The 22524-nt window shown below is 41.9% G+C and overlaps 1 protein-coding gene across 1 annotated transcript in view; it reads left to right on the top strand.

Annotated features, from left to right (window-relative positions):
* The first annotated feature begins 2170 nt into the window (after positions 1–2170).
* FAM117A (family with sequence similarity 117 member A) overlaps positions 2171–22524 on the top strand; it is a 35473-nt gene continuing 15119 nt past the window's right edge. The window contains exons 1-2 of the mRNA XM_020794010.3: positions 2171–2456; positions 19450–19619. Of these exons, the coding sequence (XP_020649669.3) occupies positions 2348–2456; positions 19450–19619 (279 nt within the window). The 5' untranslated portion in view covers positions 2171–2347. The remainder of the gene's footprint in view (positions 2457–19449; positions 19620–22524) is intronic.

Genomic DNA, 22524 nt, shown 5'->3' with positions numbered 1-22524 from the left:
AGCCCACCCAGTCCTTGATATTAGGCAGTCTCAGACATTTGACAACAGGGAACAGACCAGCAGAAAACATACCCGTCTTCATTCCTCCACAAATTCCAGGACTGAGCCCAACAACTGAAAAATGATTCCTGGTTGCCATGTGCCAGGGATGAGCTTCACTCATGTTCCTCTCATTCCATCTGGTTTGGCACAAGCTGTGGCAAAGTATCTGGGAAAACACTCTGAAACCTGGCAACTGACAGAAGAACCAAAGAGTGTTTACAGACAGTAGTTCTGTGCTGTTTGTGCACACTAGCCTGTGATTTGGATTTGGTTCAGACAATGAAAGTGTCTGTCCTGAGTGTATATGGGACACAGGAAATACTGTATTGTGTAGAGTCCTGCCACCTAAGGCCTGATGTAATTGAGACAGGATTCTCATGCAAGAATCAGACAGCCAGGGCCCTGGAAATGACATAGAGGATGCTGTTCATGGAATCATAGAATCATGAAGTTGGAAGGGGCCTATGAGGCTATTAAGTCCAACCTGCTCAATGCAGGAATAGAAATCAAATGATATCTGCCAGGTGGTTGTCTAAGTTTCTTTCAAATGCTCCCAGTGTTGGAGCACTCACCACTGCCTGAAATAATAGTTCCATTGTTGTCCTTGGCCTTGTCTTGGAGATGCCAGGGGTCAAATTTGAAATCTTTTGCATACTAAAAGCCCTAAGTGCAACCCCTTAGGCTCTGTCAGGGTATGTATCAGAGCAGGACCCTGGAGAGCTACTTCTAGGTGGAACAGAGTGGACAAGATTGGCTCAGATGGACATGAAGTTATGTAAGCCAGCTTTGCATTATGTAACACTTTCTAACATACAGACTCTCTGTTATGAGTAGCTGTACATATCAATTGTGTAAATTAAAGAGGTCGCCTGATTCTGTGTGCTCATTCAGATGAAACTCTCCACTGTTCCCTGAGACTTCTCCAGTGGAATTCTAGCCTTTGTTGTAGTGCTCTTTCTTTCAAAAGTAGGTACTGTACAGTATTTCCTTTCTCAACAGGATTCCAGCACCACTGGGTAGATTTGGCCCATTGACTAAATGCTGTGCTGTCTTGAGTTTGTTTGTTTGTTGTTTCTTTCTATTAACAATAAGCTACTTTTCAATTGTTTTGCTGCCTAGTTTCTCTAGTTTCTAGTTTAAAAACAATCTAGCTATGCAAACACCATTGCTAATAGTCCATTGTTACTCTAATACAGTACAATAGTGGGTGAGGCTGTGGGTGAGAAGAATTGGGAAAGGTGAAGGCTGACTGAGGCAGTACTAGAATTCCAGCAAAAAATCTTCTGCATCAACCCTTACATGCAGGTAAAAATTAAAGCAGCTATGTGGCTATTGATTTGCCCGAGTTCCATCATAAGTCTGTGTAAAAGCACAGCTTTGGAAACGCATTACAAGAGTCAAAACCTATGTCTGAGCAGAAAGGTTGGGGAAATTATTTTGGCTACAGCGTCCAGAATCCCGAGGCTAACCTAGCCACCCAAATCAATTTAGGCTACATTGTTTTGTATGCCATGTTTTCACCTCTGTCATGGGCAGACTCCTAAAACTCTAGATTTGGTCACCCTGCCCTTTGTGTTATTTCGTTTCGTTTAGTCGTGTCCGACTCTTCGTGACCCCATGGACCAGAGCACGCCAGGCCCTCCTATCTTCCACTGCCTCCCAGAGTTGTGTCAAATTCATGCTGGTTGCTTTGCAGACACTGTCCAGCCATCTCATCCTCGGTTGTCCCCTTCTCCTCTTGCCATCACACTTTCCTAACATCAAATTTTTTTTCAAGGAGTCTTTTCTTCTCATGAGATGGCCAATGTATTGGAGCCTCAGCTTCAGGATCTGTCCTTTGTGTTATACAAAGTCCAAAATCCAGCCTCTGTAGCAAAGTGGTATGTTTCCTAGACTAAATTTACAAAGCAGCAATTAACACGAGTGGATGAGGACGTCAATAAACGTAAGGAGGATCCCGTTGCTACAAAAGACTCACATCCCCTTCTGATTGGCTCGCTCCTTTAATCTAACGTGCCGGCATGAGTTGAGAGGAGGAGGAGGCAAAAAAAATGCGCAGAGAGCGCCATGTGATACTTATTGCCTAAATCCCGCCCCGTCCAACTTTGCTGCCCAATTAGCGTCAGCGACTGGCTGAAGCCCCGCCCCTGCCGTATTGAAAAGGCATCCTCGAGGCGTCCCGCGAGCGAGTCAGTCGTCACGGAGCGAGTGGGCTGTGGGGGTTTTGGTGGGCGCGCTGGATGTCAGCCTGGCCGGAGAGAGTGGGGTTGGGGCTTAGTGTTTAGTACTCTCGGTTCTCCGGGGTATGATGGCAGCGGGGACTTCTTCCTATTACCGGGGCGGTCTGCAGCCCCTCAAGGCCACCTTCCCTTTCCAGCTGCAGCAGCGACGAAGTGGAGATGGGGGCCGGGCAGGTAACCGAGGGAGGGGAAACGCAAGGAGAGCAAGTGAAGGGGAGGCTGGTTTAAAGGGGCGGTGGGGTAAGTGGTAGGCCCCGGGCAGAAGCCCTGGGGGTGGGGTGAAGGCAGTGACGATGAGGGGAATGGAAGACTACGAAGCGGAAGGTTTTCACTTCTGGTGCCTGTTTTGTACAGTTATAAGGTTGTAACGAAGAAGGGGTTCTTGCGAATATCGAGGGAGGGGGAAGGATCTGAGGGAACGTGATATGTTGAGGCATATGGTATGAGGTGAGGAGGAGAAGTAATTGCCAAAGCTCAGAAAAAGTTACTTTTTTGGACTACAACTCCCAGAATGCTCTGGTTGGGATGGCCACTTGTCATCCTGTCGGAGGAATTCTGAGAGTTGTATTTAAAAGTATTTTCTCCCAAGTTTCTAGTGTCTGCTAACACAGACCAATATGGATTCCTTCTACACAATTCCATGACTACAAATCCCATTCAGAAATTACATTTTAGCCCTAATAACCTAAACCATGACATCTAGTAGCTTGCTGTAACTGTTTTTTTGGTTGGGTTATTTATTTATTTATTGGTGCTGTTGTGTTTGGGAAGGTGTATCAAGGTGTTTTGAAAAGCAAAAAAGCAAAAAGGGACGATATTTGAGGAAAGATAGTGGTGGATTTTGAAGATGGTGCAGGATAGAGATGAGTTAGATTTAGGTGGGGTAAGTGGAGTTAAATAAGGGTCTACCACATAGGGAGATAGATCACTCAGTGGGTTGTGTCCATTATTGGACAGATCAGGATATGAAGTATCCCCAGTCTGAGGACACCCACATTATCCAGGAACATGACTTTCAGAAAACTTTTAGCAAGGTCCAAGAACATGTTTCTCTTTTGGAATAAGGGGCAACAAAATAAAAATAAAATAAGGAATAAGAAAAATAATTGCATATTATATTTATTGTGGTGTTGCGCTCCAGTGGAAGGTTGTTTTTCTTTTGTGGGGGGAGGAAGCATATTGAGGAAGTAAAAATACAGTACTGAAAATTCAGGGCCTTTAGATATCATAAATGCTATTTTATAAACTACACAATGTGGCCATAATTTAGAATCCAACTGGAATAGTATATAATCTCCCTATGAAAATGCTGTAATGTAGTTGGGAAGAAGTACAGATAATAGCTGCTAAAATGGGATGAAAGAAGTGAATGGATCCAGTGATATGGTAACTCCTCAAATTTAGAGGTTTTGGGTAATTTTAGAGGACCATGAAAATGGGATCTGGTTGAACAAGTGAAGGGGGAGTTATAATTCTCTACAGATGTTTGGGAACAGGGGAGCTGGAGCTGTATGGCAGTCAAAAATGTTAATGTGAAGAATCCAGGCATTGGCTGTAGATAACAACTGTTATGAAACAGTGGTAGAAAGGAAACAGCTGGGGAGGGTATGGAAGTGACGGGTGAGCAGGGTGTTCCTGTAAAGGGAAGAATGTAACTTGTGGAAGTTTTCAATATAATTGCCTATAATAAGTGGCTTAGAAAAATAAAGATAGGGCAATGATAGGGTTTAAGGGGAAGCTTGGGGTTCAGGACAGAAATGTGACTGTAATGGGATGTAGATATACGAGTTGTGACACATCTTCCTTGTGCTTTATTTTGGTTTGTCTTACTACTGCTACTGTGGAGCTTTCTTCTGGGGGGCCTCCTTTATGTGGCATGTGTTGATTTAGAGCCAGCTATACCTGTTTTTTGTTTTTTTTGTGTAGACAAAATTGTTGGGCTATTCAGGTGATTCTGTGCACACAAAGAAAAGAAAGCTCACATTGTTTTACAGTTGCAAGATTGATTGCCTAGCAAACCTTAAAAATTGAAGTGGAAAATTTCTACTGCTCAGATGCCCAGAAAGACAGTTTTCATCTTATAAATTTTTCAGGTTGTGCTTGTTGTGGCTGGGAGTCTGGACTCCCCTTACTGTGTGCAAAGCTACGCACAGGTGAATACTCTTGATTTGTGTCTTTAAAATAGAAACATGCCAGTTTAATTACTGGCCACAACAGCAGATGGTTGTGATTCTTTATTTGTATCAAAAACATCACAATAAAGTTAACAAATATATATTAGATAGCTGTCATCCAATACATCAAGAGCATTTGTGCAGCTAACATCAAGTCTTCCAGGCCTATGTTGACTTCTTAACTTGATACAGATTTTGTTACAGTACAGTACCATGAAACTCAGTAAGATATTGGGCAGTAAGGCCTTCCTGCCATATGCACCTACTGCCTTTGCAGGCTTCTTGAAGACAGGCTGTAGATTTCTTTCCTTCTGTTTGAAGTGCCCAAGACATGACAATGACAGTAAAGAGAACGTTTCTCCGATACAGTATTCCTGTAGAAATACTGTATTTTTCCCTGTATATTACCCCCCAGTGTGTAAGACGACCCCCTAATTTTGACCATTGCCGGAGGTGGAGTAGTAGTTAATGGGCAACTGCTCCTCCACCTCTATCTCCTGCTGCTGTTGCCTGAAGGGACCGGTAGAGGAAGCGATCTGGCGGCAGCAGCAAGTGGCACCCAAGCGTGTACGCATGCTCCTTTGCCTCCGTCACTGGAAGGGACAAGGTGGCAACATGAGCTGGAGGTGAGCCCCAGCAGTCACACTGGAGGAGGTAATAGGGGGGCAGCAGCAGCTAGTGGTGCCTGAGGCCACATGACTGCTTCTTTGCCTCTGTCTCTGCCCCCGGAGGGGACAGGGCAGTGATGTGAGCTCTGGAGGAGGGGATAAGGCAGTGATGTGAGCTCTGGAGAAGGCAATTGGGTGACAGTGGCAGCAGTCAATGGGCAGCAGCAAGAGGTGCCCGAGCGTGCAGGGCTGCTCCTTTGCCTCTGCTTCCTTCCGTGTATAGAATGACCCTCAATTTTTCCTCTAATTATTTTAGGAAAAAGTGTTGTTTTATACATGCAAAAACATAGTACATATTCATTTGGGCATACCCCCTCCAGATTCTGAAAATTCATTCATATTGTCTAGCTGTTACAATCAAGACCATTTTATTTCTGCACATTCAGTCTTGGAACTTCCTTGCTTAGCTTGCTGGCAAAGAGGAGAGGTCTTGCAAAATCACTCTTAACTTGATCAAGCTGCAAAGGAACTACAACAATTCTTAATAAGCTCTCAGGTCAAAACCTTGATCCAGTTTGGAAAAACAGGACAAACATCACAGGGAGTGCACTGGTAAACCCCCTGCTCATGTCATCATATTTCTACGTACAGTATACTATATTTTCCATCTCTATGACACCCCCATATATAAGATGCCCCCTTTCTAACCCAAAATTAAGAAAACGTAGCTTTGACTATTCAGCCTCTGGGCTCAGAATGCTCAGACATTACGAGTCCCTGTTGCATCTGAGCCTACAGGCTCCACTTCCAATGAGGTGTGTTCCAATTGGTTTGTACAGCATCAGCTGACATCAGTTCAATAAGGCTCGTAATTGGAGGCAGCCTGTTTGCAGAGGCATGCTATGTGCCGTTTTGTTCTCTCCTCAGCTTACTTCTGTGTACAAGATATCCCTCAATTTTTAGTCTAAAGATTTTAGACAATAGTATCATCTTATACATGGAAAAATATGATAATAGTGATGAAGCAAGCTTGATGGAGATGGATCCAGCTATACAAAAGCCATAGTTGGCTTTAGAACAAGATATCATCAAATGAACCTGCAAGGGTCAGTAGACATATTTCATTGGGAACCTTATTAACCTTTAACACAGATTTACTGGCCAAATTTCCTTATTTTCTGGCTTGGGGGGAAGGTAATAAAGACTGATTGTTGACTAACATAGCAACATTTGTTCTTGATTGAAATGTAGTTTATTAGGCTGAACTTCTCTAGGAAACACAGCAACTGAAATAGTCTGAGACCATCAGTTGCCATGTCACTAGCTAGAAAAATATATCACCACTTTCTGCAAAAGACAGAATGTTAATGAAATCAGTCAAGTGTAATGCTATGTCCATGCTTCAGTGCAATTACCCCAGGCCAGTATCTTGTTCTGAGGCCTAGCCACACTCCATAAAACTTCTAGTATGTCTTCCTTATATCTTTTTTTAGGTGCTGCTACTAAAATGTTCAAGTACTGTATAGTGAAGCACAACTTAAGTCTTTAAAATATGTTTTTAAAGGATTTTGTCATTACACTTTTTACTTTTATCTTGAATACAAACATTTGAAGCACTTAATGATAGAGGTGACTATGCAAAAGCCTTTGACTGTGTGGACCACAACAAACTATGGAGTACCTGACCACCTTATTAATCTCCTGAGAAATCTATATGTGGGACAGGAAGCAAATTTGGAACTGGATATGGAACAACTGATTGGTTCAAAATTGGGAAAGGAGTACAAGGCTGTATATTTTCCTCCTGATTATTTAACTTATATGCAGAATACATCAAGCGAAAGGCAGGACTGGATGAATCCCAAGCTGGAATTAAGATTTCCAGAAGAAATATCAACAACCTCTGATATGCAGATGACACCACTCTGATGGCAGAAAGTGAGGAGGAATTAAAGAACCTCTTAATGAGGGCGAAAGAGGAGAGTGCAAAAATGGTATGAAGCTCAACATAAAAAAACCCTAAGATCATGGCCATTGGTCCCATCACCACGTGCCCGTTTCAACAAGGCCATGCTCTGTAAAGGCTAATTGGGGTGGGTGGTTTAGGCATTCTCTTTTGATGCCCAGTAATTTCTTGCAATACCTTGCTGCATGCATATAGGAACCCTGTTGCACACTTGTTAGAGAGACAGTGTTTTCTTCCTTGGATAGAGGCATTCTGAATATGTCAGGATATATTTTTGTATTAACATTCCCATAAACACATGTCTGGAATTAAGCTGCTTCTTTGCTCGCAAGAAACAAGTGCAGATTTTGTGTTCAGCAAGACAAGATGTAGGGTCAGGTTAGACATAATACTAGCACACTGAACCTATTCAATCCCAAGACTGGAAACCTATTTCAGGAAATTTGAAGGCTTTGGTCCTCATCTGTGTTCTGCAATGCTACTTAAATTACTCCCTTCCAGCACACACACTTTGTGGCACATCTGGGCTCCAAATCATTTTCTGTTGTGTTTTGTTCCCAATCTTGCATATGTAACTAGTTGTGGTATAGGAGGAAATTGATTCAGAAATACATATACAGTACTAGTAATGAGAGGTTACTAGCATTCAAAATTTAGATCCCCTGAGGTTGCTGTCTATTAAAATTAAGGGTCTGGTAAGAGCCATCTGTGTTCAATGAGACTAGATCCCTTGGATTTCAAGTCAGTCTTCAATGCCTATTTTCTCTTTCATTATCCAATTCCACTTCCTTTGTTTATGTTAATGATGTAGATGCTCAGAATTGAGGGGTTTTTGTGTTATTGCTTTCTTAAAACACTTTAAAGGCGGCCTTGCTAAATATCATCTTTTGCTAAAAGTAGTTATTGTCCTGCCAGAATGAACACATTAATTGCCTTGATGGCATGTGAATGTATTTAGATTTCAAACTGAATAAATGGAAATGAGGAGATTAAAGAAATGCTGTAATGGGATAATAAAATAAGACGCCAAACTTATATAAGAAGGTGACTGATAGCTTCTTTTGTCTGAGTGGGCCACTATAGTTTATTTCACATGGGATGTAAATGGTTACCAACTCCCAGCACTAAATATTGATAGCAAAGGAGAATGGGCAGGAGCCTTTCCAGTACCAACGAGAATGAATAGCAAAAATATTTATGTGACTGATGTGGACTAATGTAGTAGGCTCAGCCTGTGTTTTTTTCTTTTTCATTATGGGGTGAAAGAGCAATGCAGGAAGTGGTAACAGCTCCTATAACTTCTACTGCCAAGCTGCTCTGCCACTGCCCTGGCTTGAAAGTGCCTGTGGTGGGTAGTTACAAAGGAGACATACCTATATCTATGTGGTGCCCTGTGTGAAATAATATGCTGAGATTGAGCTCAGCAGTCCCCTTACTTAGTGGACATAAATGGGTTTCGCAGTTTGCCTTTGTGCTCTGAAGGAAAAATAATGCTTGTGATCTCTCTCGAATTCTGGCAACTGGCCATCCAAATTCTGTTTTGTTTTGGGTTTTTTCCACATGTGGAGCCTAGCCTAGCAAACTCAAGCTAATGATTTCCCTCCCCACTGGTGGCAACCATAAGAATGTGGAGAAAGATGAACACTGTGTTACTGCTTTCAGAAGCAACTCAATGGTGTGGCCATTGAGAGTTACAGTCGTGAGATAAAACTCCCATCTAGGTGGAAGAAGAGGAGTGACTGCCAAGTTGGCTATCTTCTCTCCCCCCCGCCCCCCCCCCCCGGCAAGCCTTGGTGGTTTGATAATGGTGGTTTGTGTCTCAGAAAATTTGGTTTTTTCTTTTGGGACATACAAACAAAAAACAGGCATGGGGGGGAAAGGTAGTGAAGCAGTGTAACTGTTAGTGGTGTGTGTCCTGTCTTATACTGGGGGCTCAAGCAAAGAACCAAAGCACTTCTGAGTGATGTTGACTTAATTTATGCAAGTCTGTTCCTCCTCCTTTCTCCCCACCCCCACTTCAACTGTTATTGAATCAGTTCACTTCAATTTCATGATTTCATTACTCTTCTGCTAATATAACCTCCTTTAGAGTAAAAACCATCTGTTAACTCACCCAGACCCCTCCTGCCTGTAACCTAAGTAAAACAAAACTGTTTCATCTTTTAAAGAAGTGGTGTTTCATCATGTTTTGTTTTTGCAGCAAAAGATTTCATTGTGATTTTTTTTAATTGTATGAGAAATTCAGCTCTTCACACCTCTCTTCCCCAACAGTCCACATCATTTCATCTTTTAAAAAAGTACATTCTGTTTTCTGTATAAATAGTACTGAAAGCTGCCTTATGTATCAAAGATAAAATGGGCACAATGTGTACATGATAGATTTTCTCCTCCTTGGTTTTCTTTGCAGAAGGTTGGTCTCCTGTCTCTGGTGGGGGATCTGCCAGATACTGTAGTTTGAAAGCAGGAAGATATGCATTTACCATCTGCCTGCTACCAGATGCTAAATGCATCTCTTCAGCTGTCAGCCCCTCAAAAAAACAATATAAAGTGAGTGGAATGCTATGTTATAGGCAGATTATAGATGAACTATTATGGCATTTGTCAGACTTCTATACAGTACTAGGTGCTGCTTTATCATAATGATTGCTAATCCACCCACCTATTCAATTCTGTGCAGAATCCTCCAACTGATTTTCCATTTCACATGTGGTTGTATTTCTTTCAGTATTGCATGACTGATTCCATCCACCATTAGAATGTTATGCATATTCTTTTCTGTATCAATGGTAATTTGGTGAGTCAGCTCCTCCATAAATTCTGTTGATTCAAATGAGCCTACTCTTCTTGCATCTTAACTGAACATAGTAAGTCTCAACTAGGGTATGCCTATTTGAACAAACAGAATTTATAGAGCTTACCAAATCCCACTAATTCAATAGGCCTACTCTAATGCAACATACTACACTAAGCAACAGGATTCCAATCGCTGTTTGCTTGTGTTCTTTAGGAGGGCAGTCTGTAAAGCAGTAGAGATCCAATATGCAGATTCGAGAGATGACCATCAGGCCTGTTAATAATATATGATCATATACAATAGATTGCTCAGAGTACTGTATTGCCATTGGCTGAGCCACTGTAACACTAAAGAATATCCATAAACATTTTGATAGTGCATTTGCCTCCGTAGTGGACTCGGTGTGATCTATATCACCTGTTAATATCACAATTTTGTTCTGTCTTTGCATCTTCCATAGGGGAAAGCATCATTACTGGGAGAGATTTGAGATGGCATGAAACTAGTGTGCTTAATTATTCTGTCTACCACTTCTCAGTGATGAAATTTATCCCATAATTGCGTTGAAAAAATCATTTTCATCTCCTAATTACATGTTCAGTACCCAATGAAGGGGGAACTTGGAGGGGATAGTCCTGAGTGAGAACGCTAAGAGTGCAGGAATGGCTGTGCTTCTTCATCTGCTGGCACTTCACCCACTCTGTCCCAAAGCTATTTTCTTCTTAGGAAACTCAGCTGTTAGACTTTCATAATATGCTCCTATATGCAACACCTAGTTCTGCTTTCAGTTTCTTCTACAGGGACAGCAAAAATATCTTTGTAAAATATATATTTAGATATATATAGGAGACAGATGGACAAGGTGAGGGAAAAACAGCTGGTGCGTATGATTCTAAGGAGGCAAGTCCTCACATTGATGCTTGAGGATTTTGTTAAGGAAGCATGGCTGACTTTTGAATACATGATTGTGCCTAGAGGTTGGAAGTTCAGTTCCTCATTGTGCCTCTTTTACAGGGACTGAAGGGATCCATAGGGTTCCTTCCAGCTCTGCAGTCCCAAAATGGAATGAAGATAATTAACTGGTAACAAAAGCTGTAATCCCAGTCATGATCTTCTTCTTTCACCAGTTTGGTGAAAATCCAGACCCTGTTTCAGTTGACTAAAACTAGGCTTTGGCTAGTCTCAATTGACTAAACCTGGGAAACCAATTCCAACTCCTGAAGTAATTAATTTCCCTCAGTTCTACAAACTAAAAAAAAAATTCACTCCATCTTTCATATATCTGTGATCCAGTTTCCTCAGATTAGGTAAAAAAAAGCCAAATTGTGATTTAGGGAGGGTTTTTCTATTACATGGAAAGAGACTTTGCACTGACGGTTCTATGTCTTCTAAGTTGCTTTCAGTCTGCCTTTTAACTTGGTGTACTACCTACCTGCAGTTATGCGTGTAATGTTGTTCTTTGTTGACTTAGAAACTGGTGTGTTTTTTTTTACCCAAGGCAAGGGATGGGTCTCTGAATTGCAACCAGGCCTTGTGCTTTCAAAAACTGGGAGTGGTTATTGATTTCTCATCTCACAATATATCATTATTGCTTCCCACCTTGGGACCAAAACAGTATCAACAATCCACAGGTGAATAATATCATCATTGCTGTAAATTCACACAACTTAGAAGCTCTCAAATTCTCCAGAATTTTTTTTGCTGAATCTGAATACAGACCGCATAGACACAACACATGGCCTATGTATTGGTCTCCTTTTTTTGTGCTCCATCCCCTCCTTGTGCAGCCTAGTCTGATGAAAAGTATTGGGGAACTCAAAAGCTTGCTCACTTCTGATGCATTTGATTGGTCCTAATAAAGGCACTGCCCAGTTGTGCATTTTGTTTTAAAACTGTTTTTTCTTGATGGTGTCCTGTCCTCAGCTCTTTTATGACCAATTTGAGTTAGAAACATGTGGAGAAATAAACTCTTTCACAGTGTTGCCTAGTAAATTAATGGAAGTTCAAGAGACTGGTTCTTTCCTGCCTGGATCAATTGGCATCTGGTTCTAGCTATGGGCTGAGCTGTCTTCCCTTTCTTGCTGCCTTAATTTGGTGGAGTGGTAGTTTGATGGATTCAGTTCTTCAAAAGCCTGGTGGCAACTGGTCCTAGCCAGGTTAATGAAAGGGGCTTCACTGTTCCCTCTCAGGCAGCCATGTATGTTTGCTGTAGGACAGCCTACTCCTGCTGAGCAAAGGATAGTGTCTTGTATTCTCGAAACAAAGCATAGCGTCTTCTTTGCTTCAATCACTGCACAGTGTGTACTGCCTCAGTTGAACTATTTGGTTGCATTGGATAGACGGAAGGCACCTTTTATTTATGTCCCCCCCCCTCCCTGTGCTGCTTTTCTGCTTTCCTAGGAGCAGAAAATTGAATCTTTGGCAGCGATGATTGGCAGTCTGGTTCTCCACAAGCTTTCAGGCTTCCATCTCAAAGCCAAAGGTACAATTGACTGGTCTCTGCTTGCTAATAAGCTGGTTGACAGTTGGTTATGGAAACTAGAAAAGTGGGGAATTGAGAACTGGCATCTGTCCCCTTCTTACCGAGGAGAATTCCACTCCTGGGTTTATAGCACATTGAAGCTGTACTTCACTTTTCAGGAACTTGGTGTTTAAAAACTGAAGTGACTCATCTGTCTGTAACTGGGGGTTTTCATAGGAGTCTCTCTGCCAAATAGTTTCCTTGCAGCCTAGGTGCTATACCAACCCCATCCAAAAGCTCAGTAAGTAAAATTGTCTGTTTTGGAAGCACCAGGCAAGTTGGCTAGATTTTGGGGTGGGTGGGAGGTGATTTGGTTGGGATGCTCTTTGATAAATAGAGCACAGTAGGCGTATTCTTGGCACAGTAAAAATGTTTCAATGCTGAAAGAGAATTTCACTGTGCATGAGCGTGGGTGGACTTAGTTGCATGGAGATGGTGGAATAGAGCTGTATATTGTGAACAAATGTTGCTTCTCCCCTCCCTCTGGCAAAGAGCCTCTAAGGGAAAAAGAAAGCCAAATGGCTACTTTAAAAAAATGTTTTTACCACTTCAATGGCAGATAATGGTTCCCCTTGGTGTGCTGGACTACAGTTTCCATCATCCCTGCCCAGAATTGCCATTGGCCACTTTGTTTGGGGTAAATGGAAGCTGTGAACAGCTGAAGGGTGCCAGGGTTGGGAGGAATGACTTGGACCCAGGAGCTAGACATAGCCTTTGGGAGTGTGCAGTACCCTCAGTTGCTTCTCCTCCAAGGTGGATCACCTCCTCACAGAAAGCCAGCACTGGATCCTTCTTTGTAATGGCTATCAGAGATTCAAAGCATTTCATTTCTTGGAAGTTATGAAATAGTCACACTCTGCACGGACAAGGCTTGGTAAGATGGTTAAAGCCTATTACTATCTTTGGCTCATGGCAAGTCATTGTGTTTTCTTCTGCCTCTTTGAGGCAGTGAAGAGACTTGGAGTTCTTGGCTGTAGACTCTTATCCTTGTGTTTTATGTGCTGCAAGTTCAGGAGAAGCCCATAAGTCTTTGAAATATTCAGGTACTCCAAATTGTAGAATGGGAGTAAGTCAGCAGTTAAAAATGAGGTGAAGAAATGACATACAGTTTGAAACTTTTAGAGGAGAATCATCTGAGAACCATCTTGCACATGTGGTATCAATCGTGGATGACTTTGCATTAAGATCCCTGAAACTGAAACCAATTGTTCTCATGAGCCACTTCAGGACTTGGGGTTACTGTACATTTGCATCTCTATTTTGTGATCATCTTGTTTTTGGTTAGAGCTTTGGCACTTTAAAAGTGGAACCCACAGTTGTATAAAACAATATTTTCCCAAAAACATATTTTTCAAAAGCAGAATTACTGGATCATTTGGTTTCTGCAAGGCCTGTGGTGACAGAAGTTTTCAGAACCTTCATAACCACCCTCCCGATGAGTGAGGATGTGTGACTTTGTAAGAAGAGATGTTTTTCTCACAGTAACATTACATTAACTCAAGATAGGTAGATAGATGGTGCACATTTTGCAGAGTAAGGGCATTTCGCCTAAAGATGCAATATTATTTCTAAGCAAATGTGTTCCATGAGTTTGAAATGTTGCCAGCTTTATTATGAAGCCTGAACATTCATGGGGCAGGGGGTCATAGTTTCTATGGGAAAACAAACTTAAGAAGATAGCATCATACCCACACAAGTGAAAAAATTGATCAGTCTTGGCTTAATACAGTGAGAACATGGGGGAAGTTTGTTCTTGGCATTGGAGTAATTAATCAGAAAATCAGCCTTAGATATTTTCCATGTTGTAGCAGTATGAATGGTGTAAAAGTGGAGCCTTCAAATGGTTGTGGGTGTCTATTTGTTTTTGGGGCACGTGTCTCTTTAACTAGTTGCATTCCAGCAATATTAAGGCTAGTATTATATAGTCCTCCAGATTTTGTCCATTTCCCTACTGGACAAGACATGAGTTAATAGGAGCTGAAATTCAGCAACATATTAAAAGCCACAGGTTCTTTCTCCCTGGTGAGTTTAGTTGCCTTTCTGACAATTTTCTAGGTTTTGAAGTCATAAATGTAAAGAAGAAATTGCTGCTTGTGCTCCTAGGAGACAGTGCAACAAGAATGTTCAGCAGGGAAAGGGCATACTATTTCCCATCCTTCCTGCACACTCCTCTTTTTTCAAAATACTGATATTTCTCTTTTTTTCCCTGCATAACAAACAAGAGAATGAGAAAGGAGCCATCCTAGCTGGAGGAACAGAGGGCTCAAGGCAGCTGTCAAACTGTGGCACTGCGATAGTGAGCGCTCTGTTATCTCAGAGCTATTCTGTCTTGACCCTCCCCACATACCCCATATTGAAGTTGCTTAGCTAGTGAACAGATCCCAGGATACATAGTCTATTGGGGCCTGGTTGATCACAGCCTAATGGACTCTGCTGATAATTGAACTGCCTTGTAAACAGGACACTCCACCCTGCTTCTGCTTCTCCCACAAGCTGTCTTTGTCTTGTAGCAAGCATTGTTTTGCTGCACTGGGTGTATTTTTAGGTTGCTTTGACCTAGCCAGAAAAGCACTTCAGTTCAGCTGGGCTGCAATCTTTTCAGCTCTGCTAACTCGGTTCATTCACTGATTCTGCACCAGATGTCTTGAGCCCCAGCAACACCATTTCAGGTGGAAGTTGTATGGATAAGGATTGATTTCTCAGTCCCAGCAGGCCTGGGGTGCTGTGGGTCTGAGAATTTGTGTAGCCACACCTCTGGGTTAAAGGGCTGAGATTTTCAAGCTCAAGAGAACAAACTAAACACTGCCAAGCAGACTTAAGCCCAGCCAGTGCTCTTGAAATGCAGTGCAAGTTGCATGTGCCTCAAATAACCGACCCTGATGTCCTGTCAACAACCAGTCAAGAGAGGCCTTAAATAGCTGTTTAAGTGCTGTGAGTCAGGAGCTCTGAACTGGAGCTGCCAGCGATCTTCCCTTCCTTGGCAGCGCACCAGGAGGTCCCGGATTTATGAGCACATATTAATTTATGTTTAAATGAAAAGCAAACAATCCCCAGCCTTGGGCTTTGGTTGGCATTTCCCCCCCCACCCTCTGCTTAAATGGAATAGCTTGGGAGCGTCATGATTGAGAATGAGATCTGTAAGAAGATACCTTTGGTTCAGAGCTTTCCTGCCTCCTCTACAGACTTGATGATGGTTTTGTGTATGTTCCTCCTGTCAGTGTTAGGCCTTTCTTCTGTGTGTACAATGTTCCTCCGTGTTATAGGGGAAATGAGATTATTGAGAGAAGGCATGTTGGACTGCTCAAATACCCATAACAGTAAAGTGCTGTGATTATTTCTTTCAGTCTTTTTGATGGATTAAAAAAAGTTTGCCATGTAGACTGCTGTCTCCTCACTTGCATGCTATCCTATCCCCATGTTAGATGGGTAGTTAACAGTTTCGCTGCAAGATGATAGCTGTACATAATGCCTTTCTCTTTAAAGTCTAAGAGAAGGCAATGCATAGTGATGAATGAGATTTCATAGGGTTCAAATAAATGCCCCCACTTATAAGAAGAAACAACAGTGTAGATTTATAATGCCCACAGTGATGGTGGTAGTTGTGGTAGTCACAATTTTCTGTTCAGATCACCACATAGTCTTCCCATTGCTAGAATAATTCAGGCATTGGGTCGAGTAAAGCCATTCTACATGTCTTCATTTTTCATACATTTAATTTTGCAAATGTGTTGATGATAACTCAGTGGTTTAGGTATCTGGCTGCAAAGCCAAAAGTTGGGAGTTCAATTCCCCACTAGGCCTCCCTAACAGGCTGGACTCGATGATCCATGCAGTCCTTTCTAGTTCTGCAGTTCTAAGATTATATGACAGGAAGTTATTTGAAATCACCAGTGTTGGCATAGGCTTTCACTCAACAGGGTTTTTTGCACTCTTGTTCCATATCCCTCTTGGCCACAAAGGAATCGGGAGAGGGATCCCCTATAAAGGTATCAGGAGAGGGATCCAGGCTTAAAAGGAAAGTACCTCAAAATGCCAGATGCAGGGGAGGGGTATCAGGAGACAGATATCTAGTTGCCTCATGTGCTTCCAGAGGCATCTGGTGGGGCCACTGTGAGATACAGGAAGCTGGAGTAGATGGGCCCTTGGCCTGATCCAGCAGGACTCTTCTTATGTTCTTACACATTTTCTCCCTCTTAACACTTGTTCCATTCTGCTTTCGATGCTGGGAAATAAATGCTCTAGCCAAAATGCTGTAAATGTCTGCCTCCCTTTTCGAGAAACAGTTGGCAGCTGCACATTCACTGTACTGTAGTTCTTCCTCAGAGCTCCTTAGATGGTAATATAATTGGTCGTTCTGCCTTCACTTTTTCTGGTTGTCTTGTCCTGTAACAGAGCAAGCAAATATAGTATTGACTGGGATTGGGGTTCAAATACTTGCATTGCCTGCAGAATATCCCATGTTATAGCAAGCCTGAAACACATACTTCACTTGCCAAGGTCTTGGAAACTGTCGTTGTGGGACAAGGCTTCTAAGCTGAGATCAGACTGTGGGTCTGGCTCAGCATAAGGCTTCCCATGTGACTTCTATCTCTTGGCTCCCAGCATCATGGTTTTTAACCACTGTGCAAGATTTTCCAGAGCTCTGCATCCTTTACAACAGTGGCTCCGAATCTTCAGATGTTTTTTACTTTTAAGTTAAAATAGCTCTATGTTCTGGGAGGTGAATTCCAAAATTTTTGGAATACCAAAGATTGCAAACCATTGTTTTACAATTATCTTATTGGTTCTTGGGCTGGCAGTGTGAGGGAAATTATTCCTTGGGGAGGTGGCATTACACAGGAGGTGAAATTTGAATGTCATCAACTTCATTTACAACAAGGGGGTTAAGGGAACTTGTGACACTTTAGCTGATTTTAAGCTTTCGTCTCCCATCAGCTTCAGCTAGCATGGCACTGGGGGATGGATGATTGATGTGGTAGTCAAGCAATATCTGGAGAGTCACAGGTTCCCTATCCTTGATATAAGGCCTAACTTTATAATGTTTGGCACCTGGAAGGTATTATTAAGACATTATGTTAGCATAACCCCAGGATGATGAACTTTTGGCACTTAAGATGTTTTGGACTACTGTTCCCAGAATCCACCACCTCTGTTACAAGTGATAAAAGGCTGTGGGAGTTATAGTCCAAGATATCTGGAGTGCAGAAGAGTCATACACACCTGGCCTAGTTCCTCATGCATTTGTAATTAAGGAATAAAGACAGGTCTGTAAAATCATTTTAGGCATTGTGGCTTCCCTAAGACTATGTAACAAACTCATGACAAAACACATGCTCCCTTATAGTGACACATCAAGCTCAGGATTGTCTGTATTCACTGGCAGCAGTTTCCATAGTTTCTAGGGCAGCTAAAGAGATAGGAGGGTTTGACCCCGGAACCTTTTCCATGTAAAGTATGTCCTTTACCACTGACTTCCCTCTCAGCTGTGTTGTGATTTCACAGTTGAAGGACTGGATTTTTGGATCTCTGAACCAAGATAAAATCTTAGGAGATCAGCTTACAGAAAGGTTGATTGTAAGGGAGAGTGGTGGAATCTGAAGAAGAAATATACTCTATGTATGGCTGTTACTGACAAATATGGCTGCAACTTTGGCAAGAGAAATAATCTATAAAAGATTTGCTCTGACACTTCTGTGGAAATAATCTCTCTACTGGGAAAATGTCTAAAATTGCCAATTTCTTTATAGCAGTAATGGAACAGTAGACAGTAGCATTGAGCTCAGCCTATGGCACAGAGGAGCTAGGCCAGGTGTGTATGGCTCTTCTGCACAGAGTCTAAAAATAAGGAGCTAAAATGTATTCTAGTATAGAAGCAATTGGGAAGTGAATATATTAATATGAAACTAGACTGCTATCCTGAGGGATGTGTTACAGTATGTCTCATATTTCATTTCCACATATTTGAAGAAGACACAGCTGAGAGAAGACTTATCCCCAGGGCATGAGTGATGTAGGGGCTGACTTCTCCTGCTAAGTCTTGTGTTTTTGTTCCAGGTGCCAGACTTCAAAAATTTGTTTGAATGGCATCAACTGCAAACAATGCCCATGCATGTTTCCCTTTTGATATCTATAGAAACCACACCCAATGCTTTTCCAAGTATTTCTTCTGCATTTACAAGGGTGTATTTCACAACTTATACATGATACAGTACAAGTTTAGCAAGGATGGTGTGAGGACTCCCCCTTCCCATGCTTTGGGCTTCAGCTGATAGAAACCCTAGTCAGCAGGACCTGTGATAAAGGATTATGTCAGTTGTAGTCAAAAATGTATGGTGAGCCACAGGTTCCCTAGCTCCATGTAAGAAACTTGTTACTGGCCCTGTTGCATTAGAAATCCTGACACATTCATTAGGCTGACCCACGTAAGTGGTGAGCAGTAGAAAATGAGCCTAGTATATTTTGAAATATACTTATCTTATGTGTCATGAAACTCCAAGGCTAGAAAGAACAATCATGTAAAAATGATTATCTCATGGAATCAGGAAGAGCAATAAGCCAATGAATAAAATGGTGACAAGAGACAGACACAGTCAACAGCAATTAAAAATAGAAAATAAGTAGAGTTAACATGGTGTGATGTAACACTGCTGGCTGAAATGCAGTCTTTTGACCAAACATCTCTAAAAGCAAGCTTATTGCAAGTCAAAGGATCCTGGCGGGGAGAGAGCGTTCCAAAGCTTGGGTGCTAGGAATGAAGACAGAATCTTGTGTCCCTGTCAGCCATATTGAAAGTCATGGAGTAGGGAGGTCTTCACATGAAAGACCACAGCAAGTGAGTAGGAAAGGGTTTTTAGGAAATCCTGGCCCCAAACCGTTAGTGCTTTAAAGTTGCAAACCAGCTCTGAATTGGGTTCAGAAAATGGAAGTTATTGATGGTAACACAGCAAGTATGCCCCAGTTAGCACTGAATCAGCTGATGTTTCTAGGTATTGGAGGCAGTTCCTGATAGATTTCCGTGGAGGAATTGAAGCTGGTGGTGAAAGTGTTTGGTAGTAGTTGTGGGACAGCCCAAATTCTTATGTGTTTCTCCTTCTTTCTATCCAGCTAGCGTTCCATGTGCTACTGGCCCCATTGAGAAGGCATGCCGGAATAGACCTCCCAGAGTGAGGCGCACTTCTTCCCTGGACAACGTCCTTGGATCATACCTCCTGGGTCAATGGCCCCGGGATGCTGAAGGAGTCACTGTAGCACATATGCGGGACAAGTCTACCCAGGTATTACCGCTATAAGGTGTGAGACATTGTGGAAAATGAGTTGTGTTGGCTAGTTGGACAAAGAGAGTTAGTTGCAAGGCATCTGTTTTGCTTAGTGGAGGTTCTGTCTCCAGAACTCAGAGGCAGTGGAAACAGTTGGGTATTGAAACAGAGAATGCTCAGCCAGAATTTTTAACTACAAAAGGGATGGGGGCTATTGTAGCTTCAAAAATTGTCAGTCTCTGGCTACCTGTTTTACTTCCTTAGCCTAACCAAGAGCATAAGTAAAGGTCTGTAGAATCAGACTAAAAGCCTGTTTATTCATTTACCCAGTGCTTGCTAACCTTGGCTAACCCAGGTGTTCTTGGACTGCAACTACCAGAAACCTTAGCCAGCACAGCTGGTGGTGAAGGCTTCTGGTATTGCAGTCCTGTGATCGCATGTGTTACCCAAGATTGGGAACCATTGCACTAATCTATTCCAGAAGAGTCCATCTAGATGCCTGTAGAAGCCCCCAAGCAGAATAGAATTCCTCTGCTTGGGGTCTCTAACCACTACTATTTGAGAGGCATACTGTCCTTGATAGTGGAGATAGTATATATGGCCACTTGGCTATTGGCCACTGATAGCTTTTTAATCTCTTTTTACAGTTGTCGTTTTGTGACAGTGAGTTCTGTATAGTTTAACTGTGTGTGTGAAGAAGCATTCCTGTCTGCCTTATCTTTTGTCTATGTTGAATCTTTCTTCATTCACTTTTGATGGATGAACCCAGATTCTAGTATTGCATGAGATTGAAAAATGTCTGCCAGCCCATTTTCTGCACACCTTGAATAATTTTATTCACCTCAATATCTTGTTCTCCCTTATTTATCTTTCCTCCTGAACACTGAAAACTTTCCTAATAGGAGAATATTTTCTAGTCCCTTGATCACCTCAAAATTTCCCTGAAATATAGTTTAACCCTTCTAGGAATTTCAGAATTCCTCACAATATTACCTCCGCTGATCCTGTTTAGCCAAACAATTTATAAAATCTACCTGTTGGTAGTCTTAGGTTATGTTTAAGGGGACCTTGGAGTCTGATCAGTTTGTTTAAATTGGAAACGAGAAATTTTAGGTTTGTTTTCTGCTCAGATATTTACAGTAAATTCCAGGTCTGTGCCTGAGCATTTTTAAAGTATACCTGAACTTTAAAAAGTGAAATACATGTACATGGCACAACTGTACTGCATTATGGTAGCACGATCATATTAAATATCATGTTTTGAAATATGCCAAGGTGCCTTGTTAATTTCCTTGCAAGGCTGGGAGTGCTTAAGTTTCAGTATAATTCCTTTGATGCCCATAACAATAACATAATCATGATCTCAAGTTCTGTCTCTTTTGTTCCATAGCTTTCTAGGGATGGCTTTCCCTTGTTGTGCTTCTGTTGCTTGCAGGCAGTGCTTGACTTCCCTTGGCTTTATAGCACAAGCAGCTGGCCTTTGGCACTCTCCTTCTGGAATGGGCTGAACTCTGGAGGTTTTTCAGCTCTGCTTGTTGTGCTGGGCCAAAACCCTTATATAACATTCATGGGCTGTTGGCCATGTTCGGCCTTAAAAATGAGGGCTCTTGCAATGGAAGAGCTTGCTCAGCGTGAAGCTTTGTAGTTTCCCAGATGGAGTGGGAAGCCTCCAGCCATCGAGGAACCCTTAGCAACATCTAAATATTTCTAGAGAGCAGCAGTGATCCTTTGGCGACAAAAGAAGAACATCAGCTGTACAATTCAGATACAATTTATTTTTAATTTGTCAGGATAGGTCAGGGTGAGCAACTTGGCAGGTTTAGGGCCCCCAGTTTTGCCCCTTTCAGTATTTGTAATGGGTTGCACCAACCTTTCATAGTGCTGATACCTGACAGCAACAGAGGATTTTTTTAAAAAAAATTATTTTACTTGCTCTAAATGTAATGATTGGTTTGCTGCCTAATTTGTGTGACAAACTACTATAAGCAATTGAAAACAAGTAGGTGCTTTTAAGTGGGTTTTTCCTATTTGCTCCCAAATTTTAGCAGTAAACTATAACAAGCCATTTAAAGCAAGTAAAATACTTGCTTTGGATGTCCTGCCTCACCAAAGATTCAGTGGCCCAGTTTTCATTTGTGGTTTTGGAGTGCTCAAAAAAAGAAAAGATTGGAAAGAGCCACATGGTTCTTCCTTGACATATGTGAAATAAAAACTAGAGGGTTCAAACATAACTAAGTAAGCACACTGGGAGTTTTCAAGGTTCTTTCGATACAATTTATTCTGTGATTTTCTAAGTGCTCCTGCAGGACGAAGATCTACCTACTGTATTGCATTCTAGGATCAGCACTTGTGTGCAGTGTACCATTTCCCCCCAGTCTGCAATCTTAACACACTTGAGGGCACCAAGTCCCATTATGCCCAGTCAGCAGTTGTAACCCAAAACAACTGGGCAGCAGCAGTCAGTGATAGCTCATCTATTTCTACCCACATTATAAACTTCTCAAATGGGTGGGCATTCCCCTTGGAATGGCAGAGATGTGGGAAAGTTCCAAGGAGAGTATGATACTGAGACCTTAATAAGAAAACAGTGATTTTATCAGCTTAAGCAGACCATTGTGACAGATATTCTGAACAATATTTAGTATTTCTTGTATTGTGCCGATACAGCACAATGAGTAGGTATCTCAAACTTTGGAGAGCTCTGCTTTGCAGAATGATATTCTCTCTTTGTGCAATGTCCAACAGTGTGTAAGTAGACCCCAATATCTTGTGTTTTTGGGTTATATAGCTTGTTTTTTTTAATGTAAATATATTAGATCTTTTTAGAGGCATGAGACTTGAGACATGTCTTCTCCCCAGTTTAGCTGACCTTGTGGTTTCAGACTTGGTAGCTTCTCAAAGAACTTTCCTCTCCTTGCTTGCT

Source organism: Pogona vitticeps, chromosome 6 (genome assembly GCF_051106095.1).
Source record: "Pogona vitticeps strain Pit_001003342236 chromosome 6, PviZW2.1, whole genome shotgun sequence".
In the NCBI taxonomy this organism is placed as follows: Eukaryota; Metazoa; Chordata; class Lepidosauria; order Squamata; family Agamidae; genus Pogona; species Pogona vitticeps.
This window is presented reverse-complemented; position numbering and strand designations above follow the sequence as displayed.